The following is a 15,453-nucleotide window of genomic DNA, read 5'->3' as shown; positions in this document are numbered from 1 at the left end:
GCTGAGCTGACAGGTACGTGAGCTCGATTCTTGGCCGCCGAGAATCCTGGCCAGGCTCACACATGCGCTGCTAGCGACAGATACACGCGCCATACAAAAAGCAGCCACCTGGGGCCATGTTTTGGACGAGGGGTGCGAGAGGTGCTGCAAAGTGGTAAGGAGCGGAGGGGGACTGTCAGACACATGAGAATCTCGCTTTGGGCTCTTTTTGTGCCGGCAGAATGTTTGCATGTCCTGCAAGGACTGATGAAGAGATAATATTGTGATCACGTTCGGCAACCTGCTGAAATGCAAATAGAACAACGACTGTGGAATGGATTTGGAGTGGCGTGGAGTGGAGTGGAGTGGAATACTGTGGCCAGGTCAAGTCGCAGGTCGCGCAGCAGGCTAACTATAATGTGAGAGCTGCGCTAATGAAACGTTCATTAATCATATGACTATACGGCCGCCCGTTCACTCACTCGCGTGCCTGACAGCAGCAAATTGCTCATACGCACTGTTGCACGCCGTATGAAAGAGTCTTGCGGCTGATTGTGAGAAGATCTGGAACGCGAAATATGTTGCCGGCAAAATGCCACTGCACATATTCATTTCACTCGCTCTCGCTCTCTTAGTGAAAGCCAATGCCAACAATGGCAAAAGCTAACTGCCAACACTGCTGACCCGGAATGGGCAGAAGGCACATCCTTTAGGGGGCAAGAATCAGGTGGCAGTTGCACTCTCCTCTGGATGAGCGTACTTGAGCTGTGTATGTGTATGTTAGTTAATTAATATTCCCGCTGCCGCACGTTTCATGTTTGCATTAATTTGGCAGGTAACTTGTCAACGTACTTGTTGTTGCTGCTGCTTCTGATGTCTGTTGTCCTGATGAGGATGCTGCCGCAGTCAGGCAACATATCTAACGAGCAGCGCACACTCACTCACTCACACACTCAGCATGGTACACGGCCATGTCCCTTAGCCATGCATGTACCATAGTTAGCTGTATGTTCTTTGCTTGTAATTAGCAAAGATCGAAGTGATTTAATTACTTGGGCAAACTTTTAACATTGTCTATTCGGCATACTAAAACTTTGGCTGCTGCTGCATAATCATTGGCCACAAGTGCGAGACGTTCATGATATTATTCGGGTGTATGTCGTTACCCAATTGGTTGTTGGCTGGCAGCTCAGCCTGTTCTCGTGTTTGTTTTTGTATTCGCTGGCGATGCCTTATCAAGAGTTGTCGACATCGCATTGTTGTTATCATTGATGCGAAATGAATGTAATTAGAGTTTGCCAATTGCCGCTCTTCTAATAAGCTACTAATTAGCGGGGTATTAACCTTGTTCGCTCTAAAGAAGGCCAACACAGTTTGTGCACGAGTCGGGAATACACACTGTATGTGTATGTATGTGTGTGTGTGTGATGCCGGAGGCAGAGGCGTCGATGATATCATTTCACAGTGTCAGCCTAATCACCACAAAAAAACACCAGCTAATCAGGCTTATTTGTTTGCCACTGTGTGGCATACTGTGTGAGTGTGAGCGTGTGTATGTGTGTGTGAGTATCGTTTGACTTTTTGGCAAAACATGAGTTTTATTAAAGGCGACAACAACAAACGATTGCGCATACGCCACAAATGTTTAACTGTATTTTTTACCCCACTCGCTATCTCTATCCCTTCCTCTCTCCATGTTTCGATCTCTCTCACACACTCGTGTCCTCTCTTTCTGTTGTTCTTTTTTGCTTTTGTATGGTGTGCTGCTCTTTGCGGCTGCACATGTACAAGTAATCTAATTAGTTTTATGCTAATTAGTTCGCGGCTTTAATTTAATAAATTATTATAGCGCATTATTTTGGGGAAAACTACACGGAACTGGGGAATTAACTATACAATAGAAACATCGCAAGGACTATGGCAATAACCACATTTGATGTTTCTAATGGAGCTCGCAACGAAAAGGAAAAGCTTGTGGTTGCACGTTGCTAAAATCTAAAATATATACAACATATTAAATTTCGCTCTTGAAAAAAGTTGGCTTAAGTGTAGTAAATAAATAGTTAGAATATTAAAAAGCTTTCTGTTTAACAACAAAGAATTAACATTTATTTGTTGATTGCAGTTCGAAATTAGAGAGACAGCTTCGGCAAAATTTTAAAAGTTATTCGTATCCAGATATTTAGTAAAACTTTTCGACAGCTAATAGCTAATTTAATAATTTTTAGTAAACGTTGCCATTAAAACTATTTCGATTTTAAAATTTTCGCGCTAATTAGCGATAGGCCGGAATGAATTCCCATTATCCACAAAGGGGCAAAGCATGAGGCATTTAGAGTTTATAGGCACGACGCAGGACCAAATCAAAGTATGCATCATTATCAATTGAGGCACTGATTGTCGCATAATAGTTATCAAACTCTTCTTTGGTTACAATGCCATCTGGATTAGGAGCACCAGCTTCAAAGTTCTTGAGGAAATCGACCAAAATTTCCTTTTCAGTCATTTCGCCACTCAAATACTTTGGATGATCGCGAACTGAATAAACATTCTTTAAATCAGCCACTGTAATTTGTCCATCTCCATTTTTGTCCAGTTTATTAAAGGCTTTGGCAATAATGTCCAAGCGGGATGCACTCATGGGTGGCTGCATTTAAATAATATTGCAATTAGTTAAATATTCAAGTGTTGATAATACTAAATAGACAACTCACACGAAGTTTGACTAGAAATTCTGTCATGTTTATGGTGCCATTATTATCAGTATCGAAACTGTAAATATTTCAAAATTAATAATTTGTGTATTGCAAGTTTTTCCGATATTTTGCACTCTTACCGCTTGAACATATCGTCAATATCTGATTCGTTAACATCCAGTCCGATATCAATGATGCCCTTTTTGAACTCTTCTAGATTGAGAGTCTTGCTGCCATCATCGTCCATTACACGAAACGCTCTGAAATGGAAAAATGCCAACAAAGGCCATATAACTAAATTTCAAGTGTGATGCACTGCGATATACCCATTGAAATATTCTAATAAACATTTGAATTCTTTTAGAGAATTTCAATAGTACAATTATAAAAGAAGTAGAATCAATATTCATTCAACTGATTAAAGGCGGCTGATTTAATGCTAAAAATATTGGCTCACCGAAAGTGAATATAACCATTTGGATTGAAAAATATTGTATGCATTCTAGTCTAAACAAAAATATGTTTCTATTAATGGCCTCAAAAAGCAAGAGCAAAAATCAAACGAGGGAAGCAGCTATTGAAATGGTGATGGGATAGGGAAATACGGTTGGAAATACATACGCAACGCGCAATACGGATGGCAATGCATTGAATTTTCCAGCTGGCAAACAAACAAATTGCATAAATATAAATAAAAATCCACACACATCTGGTCAATACGCATACGCACACACATAACATAACGGTACACACACAAACTCATGCATATGTTGGTAGTTGCGATTTTGTTCAAAATGTCTATATATTCAAAACGGAAAATTGTTAACAGAATGTCTGTCAGTTGGACAGATGAGCTGAAATTGAAATAAAAACTAAGAGAGGAGAAACTCGCAAAAGGGGCGCGTCTGTCGTTGTTGTTGTTGTTGAGACTGGTTAGGTTTTTGGGTGCAGATGCGTTAGGGTGAACGGTACCAGAAACCAGAGAAATCCCAATTATGTTTGTTTGCATTCAGTCAGCGATTTTTGCCATCGCCATCGCCTCCCCTCCCCTCCAATCCTCCCTCCAAAGCTTGAAGCTCCCAGCCCTCAGTTTGCTGCATCGTGCATAGTTTTTGCCGCTTGGCATACACTTGGAGGAGCTTTCGAAATGTTAGTTCAACATGCACTCGACATATTTGCCTATGCCTAGCTCAAACCCGAACACATTCTCATCACCATCATCAACAGCATCGTCATCGTCATCGTCATCGTCATCATCATTGCCATGATCAGCAGGAGCAGGAGTCGACATTGGCAACTAAGAGCAAAAGCTGAAGATTTGAAAAACATGCTTCAGTTTTCGGCAGTAACTCGCTATTCACGTGCTTCACAAGTCTCAACACTCAACAGTTTCATCACTTTAAAACATCCAGCATCCAGAGATTGTGAGTGTGTGCCTGACCAACAATCTCATCCTGTTCATATAAGTGTCTATCCTCATCCCGCACATTTGTTAATAAATATTCCGCCATACTCGTATGCAAATGTTACAGATACAACAAAAATTAAAAAAAAAATTGACGGACGGATAAGAGGACTTCTCTTTTTTTTTGGGTTTGGTTGGACCACAAACCGTTGCCATGTTATGCAAACATGGCATTGCTGGTTGCATATCCAAACTGAATGTTTCGGCTTTCAACCAAACCTCAAACAGGCAGCAGCCAGGCCTTGGCTTTGCCATTGCTTTTGCCTCTCTTGTGAATGTTGTCTATGGTACACTAACTCACCTGGCAAGGCCCAAGATGCCGGTGGCGCCACGGCTGAAGCACTGCAGGCGCAATTTGTAGATTGAGTCCTTTTCGAGTCCATTGGCCAGCTCACGCTTCGCTTGGTTCTTCAGCGCCGCTTCCTTGGAGAATAAGTCCTCGCGTGGCATCTGCCCCAGAAAGAGAAGCAAAGCAAACACATGGAAGAAAAATGAGGCAAGTGAATGTTAAAGTTTCTACCTTGTTGGTTTAATATTTTCTCAAAAGCTTATGAATGGTTTCACAAGAATATCGCGATATTCTCTTTTCTAATTAATTTGGAATATAGTGTTTGTGAAAATTGTAGAACGTAAGTATGAGAAGTTTCAATTAAAATGAAATGGAAAAGTATTGCCCTACTTGGATAGCTAAATTTTAGTGACGTGTGTTCAAAGGGCGATTACAATACGAACTAAATCATAATTAAAATTGAAAGCCAACTAGACCTTCATAAAATATACAAAAACACCAGCATTATAAGTTCATTTTTAACATAGAATTTAGTGTTTCACCTTTTCCTATTCTGAGTCAGCACACAGACTTTTGTTTGTTATAGATATTTTTTGTATTATTTTCTCGTTTCCTTGTTAATCTGTATCTTTTATTTGCTTCCAGCGAAACTAATTAAATTTCACATTTATGTATATTTATAAGTCGGCAATGCGCCCGGGGAACTTTGAAGCTTCGTTTAATACTTTGCTTAGTTACCTCCAATAATTATGTCTATTATGACAGCTATAGCCCGAAGCTATTGTGCTTGAGAATTGATTTCCCCCGTATGTTAGCTTAGATTGGTTTTAATTATACGCAGAGCTACAGCAAAATGATTTGGGTTATGCGAATTCCAACGATTGTGTTTTTCTTTTCTACGTCCAAATATGTACTGTTCGTAATTTTAAGGCGCTGTATTTCACGATTCAATGCTCCCAAGTGGTTTAATTTTTGATTGTGCTTATAAGGTTGTGGTCCCGTTATCGTAATTGCTTCGTCACACATATGACGCAAAGCTTTTAACGATAATGATATTGGATGCCGAATGCCGCATCGTACTACATATGGAAATAACACATCACTTATGCAGCATTATTAATTAAAGCGCAAAACTAAAGTTATTTCAGTGAGCAAACGCACAGTCTCGTAGTGCGCTCTTAAGTAATTCAAGTAGAACTGCTCGCCCCAGCCCCAACACACACACACACACACCTATCATCAATAAGCAGGCACTTTGTTCAATGAACTGGAACAACTTGAACTTCAACTAGTTCATTAGTGGTTCAGTTGTCGAGCGGGTGTACGCTTAAGTGTGCCCGTTCACCTCAATGTTTCATGCATGAGCTAGCGACAACAATTGCAATTGCGATACATCCAACTCAAACTAAGCTGCAGTGAATGAGAGACTGAGGAAGAGTGATACGGTGAAAACTTAAGGAGGAGTAAGGGGAAGGCTACCTCAACATATTCATTGCCAAGCAACGTTAGCTATCATAAGGTAAAGCTCAATTGAACCAATGCTGTTGCGTTATCAATAAACAACGATTCGACTCCTGTCATATATAGTCGATACGATGTGTAGTCAATTTAATAGCAGTACGAGAAAATGAGAAATGATTGCCAGACTATAAATATTTCATAGCAGCTTGTTTTGACTATTAGTTGTCTATATTCCATAGTATGTATTTACTACCCTTCAAGGCACGCAATTACGATAGGGAAAGAGATAGAGAGAAAATGCATGTAACTAACTCTAATTTGTGACACAGAACTGAGCTTTTTAGTTTGCTTATTGATTAGGACAAAGTCAGGGTAAATCCAAACACGCAATTCCATGACTGAACACGTAACTCCAACTGGGTTATATTTTTTGTATGCGCAGAATTGCAAATGTTCTTTGCAGTGTTTGTGACGATTGCGTTTACTTGATATTAATAGCTTATTGATCATCTGACCCGTGCAATTTGATAGTCATAATGTCAGACAGAGAATCAAGAAATGTAGAGTGTATAAGCAGTTCATTCACCTCTAAATTGTATAAATAAAATCGATGAACTGCTCTAACTCGTACCTAGAACATTCTCATGATGTTTAGCGCCAGGCAACGGTCCGTCTCGTTATAGAATTGATGACCTAATTAGATAGTCACCTGCTGTCACGAGTGCTGCGATAAGTAGTACACAATGGTCCTAATTAAAATACCCAGGTGGCACTTTAGTGCCGAGTGATGCGTCATACTTGCGTTTTGTCGAGCAAAGGGGAAAAGCAACAGCACAAAACTGACTGCAAAACTGTAAAACTACAAAACTGTTGTCTGTTATTGCTAGCTGTTGGTTGCTGTTAGTTGTTGTAGAGAGAGAGCACAGCATTTGTAGCTGGCAACATTTGCTGCGGCGGTTGCAACTGCTGCAGCATCCTGCAAATGCCACAAAGCTCTGGGCGAAAGTCAAGGTCGGCCACATATCGATTTCGGCAGATCCCAAGAGATATACTATACGCAATGTAAAGCTGCATCAGACTACTTACTTACTACTTACGTAGTATGCGAATAAATGGATACACTATGTGTGTACGTGTATGCAAAAACAAATGCTTGCTAACGAAGGATACAAGAGAAGGAGAAATAAAGCAGAAAGAAAGCAGAGAAGAGGACACATAACGAACGGCAGAGCATGAAAAATAAATTATTGCTTTATTGGGGGTAAACAAAAAAAGACAATTTAACACGTCAGCAGGATGCTGAGTGTGGCTATAACAAGGACGTTGACGGTGACAGAACCAGAGACAGAGACACAGACGGAGACGGAGGAGATGGTGATATCGGTGATGTGGACGAGGACAAAGGACACTGCGCGACGAAATAAAGCAAATAGGTCACGTTCAAAGACAACATCGATTAACCATAAATTGCGAGTTAAGCAAAAAAGCAACGAGCCACGAGCAGAGCGAGAGAGAGAAAGAGAGAGAGAGAGAGACAGAAAGTGAGCAGGACACAAGAAAAAGCACCAGCAAAGTCTGGCCGAGTTTAAGCATGATTTGTGCGTGTCTTTATGACATGGAACACATTTCCCATTCACATTCGCGCGAATAACTTTATGTGTGCGCACAGGACACACATGAGATACAGTTATACAGTCACACAGATACAGATACAGAGATACATTCACAGTCACAGTTGCAGCAGCAGCAGCAGCTGCCTTGCTGCCTCGCTAACAAGTCAGCCAGTTGGTGGAGGAGGAGGAGGAGGATGGGGCAGCTCCCAGGCGCCTGTCACTAACACCACAAGCTGTCATCTGGAATAGAAACGCCAACGCAGCAGCTGGAGCTGAAGCTTGGTGCTTGGTGCCTGGAGGTGCTTGCTGAAGGGCTGACAATTTGTATCCGCGTGTGTGTCACAAAACTTTCACAATAATTAACAGACATGTCGATTATTTCTTGGCTCACAATTTACCTTTTTTTGTTGTTGTTGCTGTGCGTTTGTCTCTGTTTCTGTTGGATATGTGTGTGAGTGTGTTTTGTATGTTTGTTGTGCGTTTGGCAGCTGGTTGGTTGTATTTTATTTTATTGTTCCAAAATGTTTCAACTTTTGCCGCTGACAATTCAACTTTGCACGCACCTCGCACGTGTCGCGTGTGCCGAGCGTTGGCAACGAATGCGGCACCGAATGCGGCAACATAAAGCGCCACCCGTTTTGCCAAGCCAGTCAGCCGTTGCAGCTACAGCGACACACACACACACATATACAGTATTGCTATCTATAGTTGTAGTTGTAGTTGTCGCTTTAGTTGTCGTCGTTGTTGTTGTTGCCTCACCCAGTGAGCACCATAAGCGGAATCCTTATAAAACTAATGCTAGCGGAAGCAACAACAGCTGGCTCAACCAACTAAGAAAGCTTTAGGTTGTGTAAACTCAACACGCAGATACCCTGCAGAGATGAGCAATTGAGCTAACAGACAATCTTGATGTGTAACCTACTTTTATGTGCAACCTCCCCTTTTGTTTTTGGCGGGGTTATCTTTATGAGTACAGGGTATATAAAAAAGCTTAGTTGGAACCATTTGGCTGCCAATTGTCAAAATGCATAGCAAATTCTCAAGTGAGCTTTTGAGCCTTGTCGCATTTTTGTTTAGCTACATTTGCTGCGCACCTTTTTACCACCTTCTTATGAACCTGAGCGAGAGAGTGAGAGAGCTGCCGAGACAATGACGTGGTGCTTGGTGTTGTTATGGCGGATTTGCTTTTTATGACGCGACACGGCATTATCATTACCGTTTTGTGGTGTCGAAGTGCATAAAATTTATACGCTGATATCATGGCCCCGTTTTGCCAAATTGATGTGCGCTTTATGAGTTGTATTCTTTGACATTATTTTTTGCAGCAGATAATTTGATTGCCAGCGTTGTTTGTCGCTGCCGTGGTTTAGTTAACTTTATGAATTTTCATCCAACGGGTAAAAATAAAAAATAAATCGCAATATTGTAAGTAATGAGCTTACGTTTTTTTTGATTCCCTAAAGGCTGTTATCAATAGGATGAGCTGGCGAAAACTAATATTTTGATTGTGCTACAGCCTGTTGCATGTGGCAAGTTAATGTAGATGGTTGCCTTGGGGCACACGTTAACCTTTACAGTTAAGTTTTCCGCCTAATTAATTTTTATGGGGTAATTAAACTAGAGTTCACAGTTCAGCCTCAGGTGCTTGTTTGTGGTTGACGGTTTTGTACTCTTTATATTTATATAATTTTCTATAATTCTCAGATTTAACAATCTGTTTGCTGTTCCCAAGATACTTGCTGCATTTTATCTATTAAAAATTTAAAATTTGAAATATGTTGAAGATGTAAAATAGAACGCAATTTCGCACTTGAAGATTTCTATTCGCATTGCCCGTGTATAAGTAAGAGAAATTGCTTCATCATACGACATTTTTCTAGCTTCTCATATGTACATTTACTTTATGTTTGCCAGCTTTTGTCCCTATATCATTTTGTCGCTATTATTTTTATGCGTGAGTATGTGTGCGAGTGTGTGTGAGTGTGACTTGCTGGTACTTCAACCTACTTTACTGTCAACTACATTTTGTCAAATTACTTATGCAAATCTTTCAACTTTTACAAGCGCGTCCTTGCCACGCAAAAATCCCGTTTAGTGCTACTCCCACTCCTCTCGCTCTTGTTGTTACTACTGGGTATTGCTTTTCTTTTTTACTTTTTTGCAAGCAAAAAAATTACGCTCAAAAGCCTGACATGAAGTGGCAGCCCCTGGCACTGATATCACACACAGTCAGAGAGTCCCAACGCAAGTCGCTAGTCGCCAGCTACCATTCATAACGGAGCATCCAAGCTGGCGCTGCAATGTCACGGAGGTCTACTAAAAACCTATTTGAGGAGCATGTCTGCAAAATGTGAGCCAACAAGACCAAGACCAGAGCAGAGCAGTACTGCCTGGGCATTAGACAACAATGTTGCCTGCCATCAAACTGACTATTTGTCGCCTGGTTGAGTCTACGAACTAGGGATCTGCATACCTCTTTGCCTGGACAACGTAACGCCATGCCACGCCACGCCAAGTGCTTGGAGCGCTTATAAAATAAATAAAATTTATGCTGCGACGCATTATTGCCTTGTCTTTTGTTGTCCTGCAGGCGAAACTTTTCTGTAGTTGTTGATGCTCCCTTGCTCTTGTTGTTGTGTTTAAAATATGACAAATAGTCGCCAGGTAGTGAAGGGCCAGACGAACACCACCACATAGCGGGAACTCATTTTGTGGCACTGATAAATTTGGCGACCATAAAAATGCTTCAAAAATTTCCAAATACCCTGCAAAATGACCTCTTCAGCTACGTAAAAGCGGTTAGAAAACATGTGCAAATCAAATGTGTTTTTGAAAGCAGTTTAAACAATAACTTTGCTAATAAAAGTAAACAAATTGTGCAAACAAGTAAGTATATTTTCATATGAATTTCCAACTACAAAGCAAACATGTGCATGAAATGTGAATACCCATATTATTAAAGTACAATTAATTAATGATAAATTTATGTTGTATTTTTCTAAAATTAATTACTCGACTCTGGCAGTTGTTAGAGTAACCCCAGTGCGGGCTTAAGCACTTGCTCGCAAATTGTTATTGTAAATGATAAATATTTTGCTGGCTTTGCCTTTGTCTGTACCTGAGTTGAAGTTGGAGTGGGAGACTGAGTCCCTAAATGTATGCGTAGCGATGGCAATGACAAAGGCATTGCCGCCCAGCATTCTGGCCAGTTCATTATTTATGAGTGTGTTGACATGGAATTATTCTTAGTCTTTATTATGGCGACACTGCGTTCTGCTTCGAAAGTAGAGGACTTAGCAGCACATAGATGGAGATGGAGATGAAGGACGAGGAGGAAGAGCTTAGAACGCTGCTGCTGCGTTACGAGTGCAAATTTTCAGATAACTTACGAGTGGGGCATGGCATGGCATGGCGATGAAACAACGAGCAAATGCCTGATGCCAGAGAGCGCCTAGCAAATATTTGCTTAATTAGTGAAATGACGGACCTGGCAGTCGCCATCGCCATCACCATCGCCATCGCCCCCGCGCTCTTCATCATTGTCGCCGCATGCAAACAGAGCGGTTGACCAAGGACATTCTCTGGGCGTGGATTTGTTTTAAAGCTACGCTATTTATATGGCGTAGAGTGTTGAATGTTGGATGTTGCTTGTGGGGCGAATGTGTTTGTATGTATGTTTGTTGATTGTTTACCCGACGCTTATATTAATTGAGTTTGCTACGATTTTTGACCTTGCGACGTAAGTAATTCAGTGGCGTTTGTTTTTGTAGCGCAATAGAAGTTTTTGGAAAAGTTTTACCGACTTCCAACTACAATCAGGTCGTGCATCATTAATCATGCAAGAACTCGCCCGGGTCATACATCATGGAGCCCGGCCATTTGATATGCATGAAGTAGTCGACTTTAGCAAATTGCAACACTGTCAATAAAGATACAACATCCAATAATTTGTAATACAAAATCTGCATGATTGCTAAGTGAAGACCATGATGAGGGGCACTGAAGGGGGGCAATGGCAAAACAATTTACTGGTAATATTTCACAAAAGCATCAAACTGTCTTTGACAATTACGACAGGCAAAGTTATTTTATTTAATGAATGGCCCAGAGAATACACTGTAAAATACAGAAAAATGGTTGTCATGTTCTCTCTACATGTGTGTAGTCGAACTTGTGTGTGTGTGGTGTGTGTTCATCCTGCAACGCCTTAAAATAACTACCGAGTATAATAAATTATGTCCACGGACAGCTGCAGAGCAGCAGCTTCCCAGGCTAAACAATACAGCAGCCGACTGCTTTGCTTGGCTTGGCAAAGCGCCATTTACAGGACATTCGGCATACCTGATTCTGTTGCTGAAAGTGTCCTTTGTGCCTGCATCAGGATCATCAGGAGTCGCTACAGAGCATGGCAGCTTAGCGAGTGCGGCGGCATGGGCACTTCAGTAATTTGCAAATATTTCAATAGAACATCATGCTACGAAAAAAGGAAAACAGAAACATGCTCTCTTCTCTACACCCGCTGTCCTGCCATCCTGTCGTCCTGCTAACAAGCTAGACATATGCTGCTCAGCACTATGGGCTACAACAATAAATTATGGGCGAGTCGGAAAATTGAATGGCATCCTGCACAGTAGCAGACGAGCTTCGTCGGAGATACAAAATATAAATGCAGCTGCAGCTCACATTCATGCCAACACTCATACTCATTCTCGCACTCAAACTCACACTCATGCTGACACTCACACAATCCCAGTCCAAATTCCCATACACTTTTGATGTCTATATGCAGATTCCTGTTCGAGGTTTTATTAATCATTGAGAGGCAACCCACAACGCGTCCATTTAGCCCCATCTCTATCTCTCGCTCTCTCGCTCTCTTGCCTATGTATCTCTGTATCTGTGTATCATCTGTGTATCTGTGCTGTCATGCAATGTGTGAGTTCGTTAATATGCCAAGGGCTGCCACTGGCAAATCTCTGTGGGCTCTGACAAAGGCTTGTGCCCCATGTCTGAGTCCCACTGTGTGTATGATTGCGACTGCACTTGTTCGGGCAACTGAAGCACCAGCTGGAATCAGCACGACGCGTCTCTCCAGGCCCATCCCGGCCCATCCCGACCCGACTCTCTGTGCTCCGTGTTTAGTGTTCACTGTTCAGTGGATGTGCCTTCTTTCCACGGCTAGTCGCTGGAGCTGTCAGCCAACCATTGAGTTATTAAAGACACTGCTCGTCAAAGGACACAGCACAGTCTGTCCTAGTGTATGCAAGGCACAAGGTGTGACTTCCGTTGTGAGTAACATCAACTTGATGTATGGAAAGTATGATTTGGTTTTCTGGCTTCTAATGCAAATGACTCTTCTTAGGTAACTTTGACTTTCATTGAAATTGCGGTTGCTGAATAGTCTTTTTTAATTTTGTGGCTTCAAAATACTTTTGAATTTGCAATTTCCAAGGTAACTACTAGTCAAGCTTTGCTGCTCGCCTGGATTTTTGCACTGTGCCTCTGCCGAAAGAGGGTTGCACACTTTCTGTAGCTACTGCGAGGCAGCTCAGCGACCATTGTTGTAATCACATGGCGGGGGCAGTGCAGCAGACCGAGTTGCCTGTCGTTGGGGTTTACACATGGTTATCTTTGTAGCTCGTCTGCTGCTGAAGGCTTTATTAAAGCAGCCACATTGCAAAAGGTGATGCCTCATGTATTAGATCCCCTGCACTCACACACACACGCACATACATCCATACTATACATTCTCGTACATCTATTCATAGTACGTTTGTCGACTTATGAACAGAATGTTTTCAAATGCAGCATAGCTCTGCAATTGCGTTGTCAGTAGGTGTGCCGGAAATTTGACTTGTAACCAAAGTGAAATTGCACACACTCATAGTCTCTTTGGGGGTTGTCATTGCCTGAGTGACCAGCATAACAGTTGGCTTTTGTAGGCGTTTTCAAATACAGTTGACATTTTGCGTAAAATGTTGGGGACAAATATTTTCATTTTCGTTTTAGCTTTGGCTAAAAATCCTCCGCCTCCATCCAAAAAAAAGGCAAACCCCAAACAGAACGAAAAATCAAATTTCCTTTTGCACAGCGAGCACATAATTTATGGCAAGCATATTTTTGGAAATTGTACTCACTCACAGCACGGCACAGCAATATGCAACATGGCGAAGGAAGGTGATCCAAATTATGTTTAGCAAATGCTCACACTTGCAATTTTGCCGAATTCAACTTTGCATTTAGTCGCATTTGCCGTAATCGCTATCAACACTTCGCCAGAGCACCATTTCACCAGCTCACAATGATGCCATAATCAACACAGTGCCCCAATCTGTTTGCTGCCTGCAACGCGGGGTCATCATGTGCGAGTGTGTGTGTGCGTGTGTAGCATCTACTGGTAATCAAAATCATTTTGTAGATAACAAAATGCATATAGGGCCGTTAAAACAGTTGGAAAGCGGGGAACGCATACACCGGTTCACTGGTTCACCAATTCACCGGGTCCGCAGGTTCACACACAGGGCCACCGGTCGTATGCGCAATTTGGCGGCGGCCGCCGTTCGGCTGTGCATCGAATCACATGGCGCCCTAGACAAGGCAAATTGAAAGCAATTTGCATAAATTGCAACTGCAGCATCTAGGCAATGCGATGCATTTCCAGACATTTTCATCTGGTCGAATGTGTGTTTTTGGGTGGATGTTCTGGTATCGGTTTTGTTGGTTAGATCTCTGGCAACTAGATCGCGTATCGCGTATCGTTTTTAAAGGAATCTGCAACTTTAATTTTGCAAATTATTTTGCCAAATGTTTGGAGTTCATCTTGTATGCAACCCAGGGGACCGTGGTGCCCCCTGTATGATAACAATGCATTTCCCGGGCCGCGCGGTATTCAAGGCTGTCATCAAACAGCGACAAATGCCGCAATTGCATATTTGATTATGAATAATTAATAATGTTTGGCAGCCATTGAATTAATTAACATACCTTGCCCCGTCCGTTCTGCATTTGGTGGTTGGCCAATGACTCTCTAGTAATTTAACCACATGCCTTATTATTGCTGCGCGCGCGTCCTTTAAATTTCTGCATTGTAAATTAATTAGAAACCTATTTGCATTAACGCATTGCTCTACAGTGTCCACATGAATTGTGGCTCACACTCGCAAAGTGCGAATTATTAACAATTAGTCAATTGTACTAATACAATGATAAATAATTGGTGCTATTATCTCGCATGAAATTAATAACAATGATCGTTAAATAAAAAAAACCTATTAAATGCCTTTCTATCTGACTGACTAGATGATTCATAATTGTTGTGTGCAATAAATACACAGCCAACGAACGTGTCTCGTTTGAATAATTATTTTATTTTTTTTCTGCAAAATTGTGTAAACTTTAAAGTCTAGTTTAAATTGCAGAAACTACAGAACTTATTAGCTGAGGTATCCACATATTTACGAGAGCTCCTTGGGCAGCCAATCCAGCATAATTGCTGCAGCATTTTATCAAATTCTTTGCCTACTTGTGTCCACATATAAAGAGTGGAGAGTTCGCGAAGCCAAAGGCCACTGAATTGAAGCATTTGCAGATTGCATTACGTCAAGAACCGCAACATGTTCTAATGGCCAGCCTCGTGGTCTCGTGGCATCTGTGTGCGGCACAGTCAAGCAACGCTAGAGTGAATCTTTACATAGCTTTGTGGCAAACAGATTTAGTTCGAGTTCCAGTTCAAAATTCCACGCAGTCTTTTAAGTATCAATTCCGATTTAACCATAATTTAAAGTTTAATCTTGTGTGTTTTATAGTCAGTGGCAGTTTAAGTTGGCTTTGTTGACTGCAGCTGATATTGTGATACCCAGCATAACTTTGCCGTAGTCTCGCCTGTCCAAAGTTCGCCAAGAGATCTGCGATAGCAACTTTTTTTTTTTTGTTGTAGTTAGTTTTTACCTC

General features: G+C 41.5%; 1 protein-coding gene across 2 annotated transcripts; it reads right to left on the bottom strand.

The window, feature by feature from the left end:
* Positions 1–2,059: 2,059 nt before the first annotated feature.
* On the bottom strand, positions 2,060–8,055 carry LOC132786269 (calcyphosin-like protein). Of its 2 annotated transcripts, none has more exons than XM_060792760.1 (5): positions 7,902–8,055; positions 4,442–4,590; positions 2,816–2,935; positions 2,694–2,751; positions 2,060–2,626 (listed from the first exon to the last, which is right to left on the bottom strand). In XM_060792760.1, exons 2-5 carry the CDS (start codon positions 4,588–4,590, stop codon positions 2,312–2,314), a joined length of 642 nt encoding a protein of 213 aa, XP_060648743.1. In that variant the 5' UTR covers positions 7,902–8,055; the 3' UTR covers positions 2,060–2,311. The 2 variants fall into 2 exon arrangements, with proteins under 2 accessions (XP_060648743.1, XP_060648742.1); XM_060792759.1 differs by lacking the exon at positions 7,902–8,055 and adding an exon at positions 4,661–4,848.
* Positions 8,056–15,453: the final 7,398 nt, after the last annotated feature.

This window comes from Drosophila nasuta, chromosome 2R (assembly GCF_023558535.2).
Source record: "Drosophila nasuta strain 15112-1781.00 chromosome 2R, ASM2355853v1, whole genome shotgun sequence".
NCBI classification, from domain to species: Eukaryota; Metazoa; Arthropoda; class Insecta; order Diptera; family Drosophilidae; genus Drosophila; species Drosophila nasuta.
This window is presented reverse-complemented; position numbering and strand designations above follow the sequence as displayed.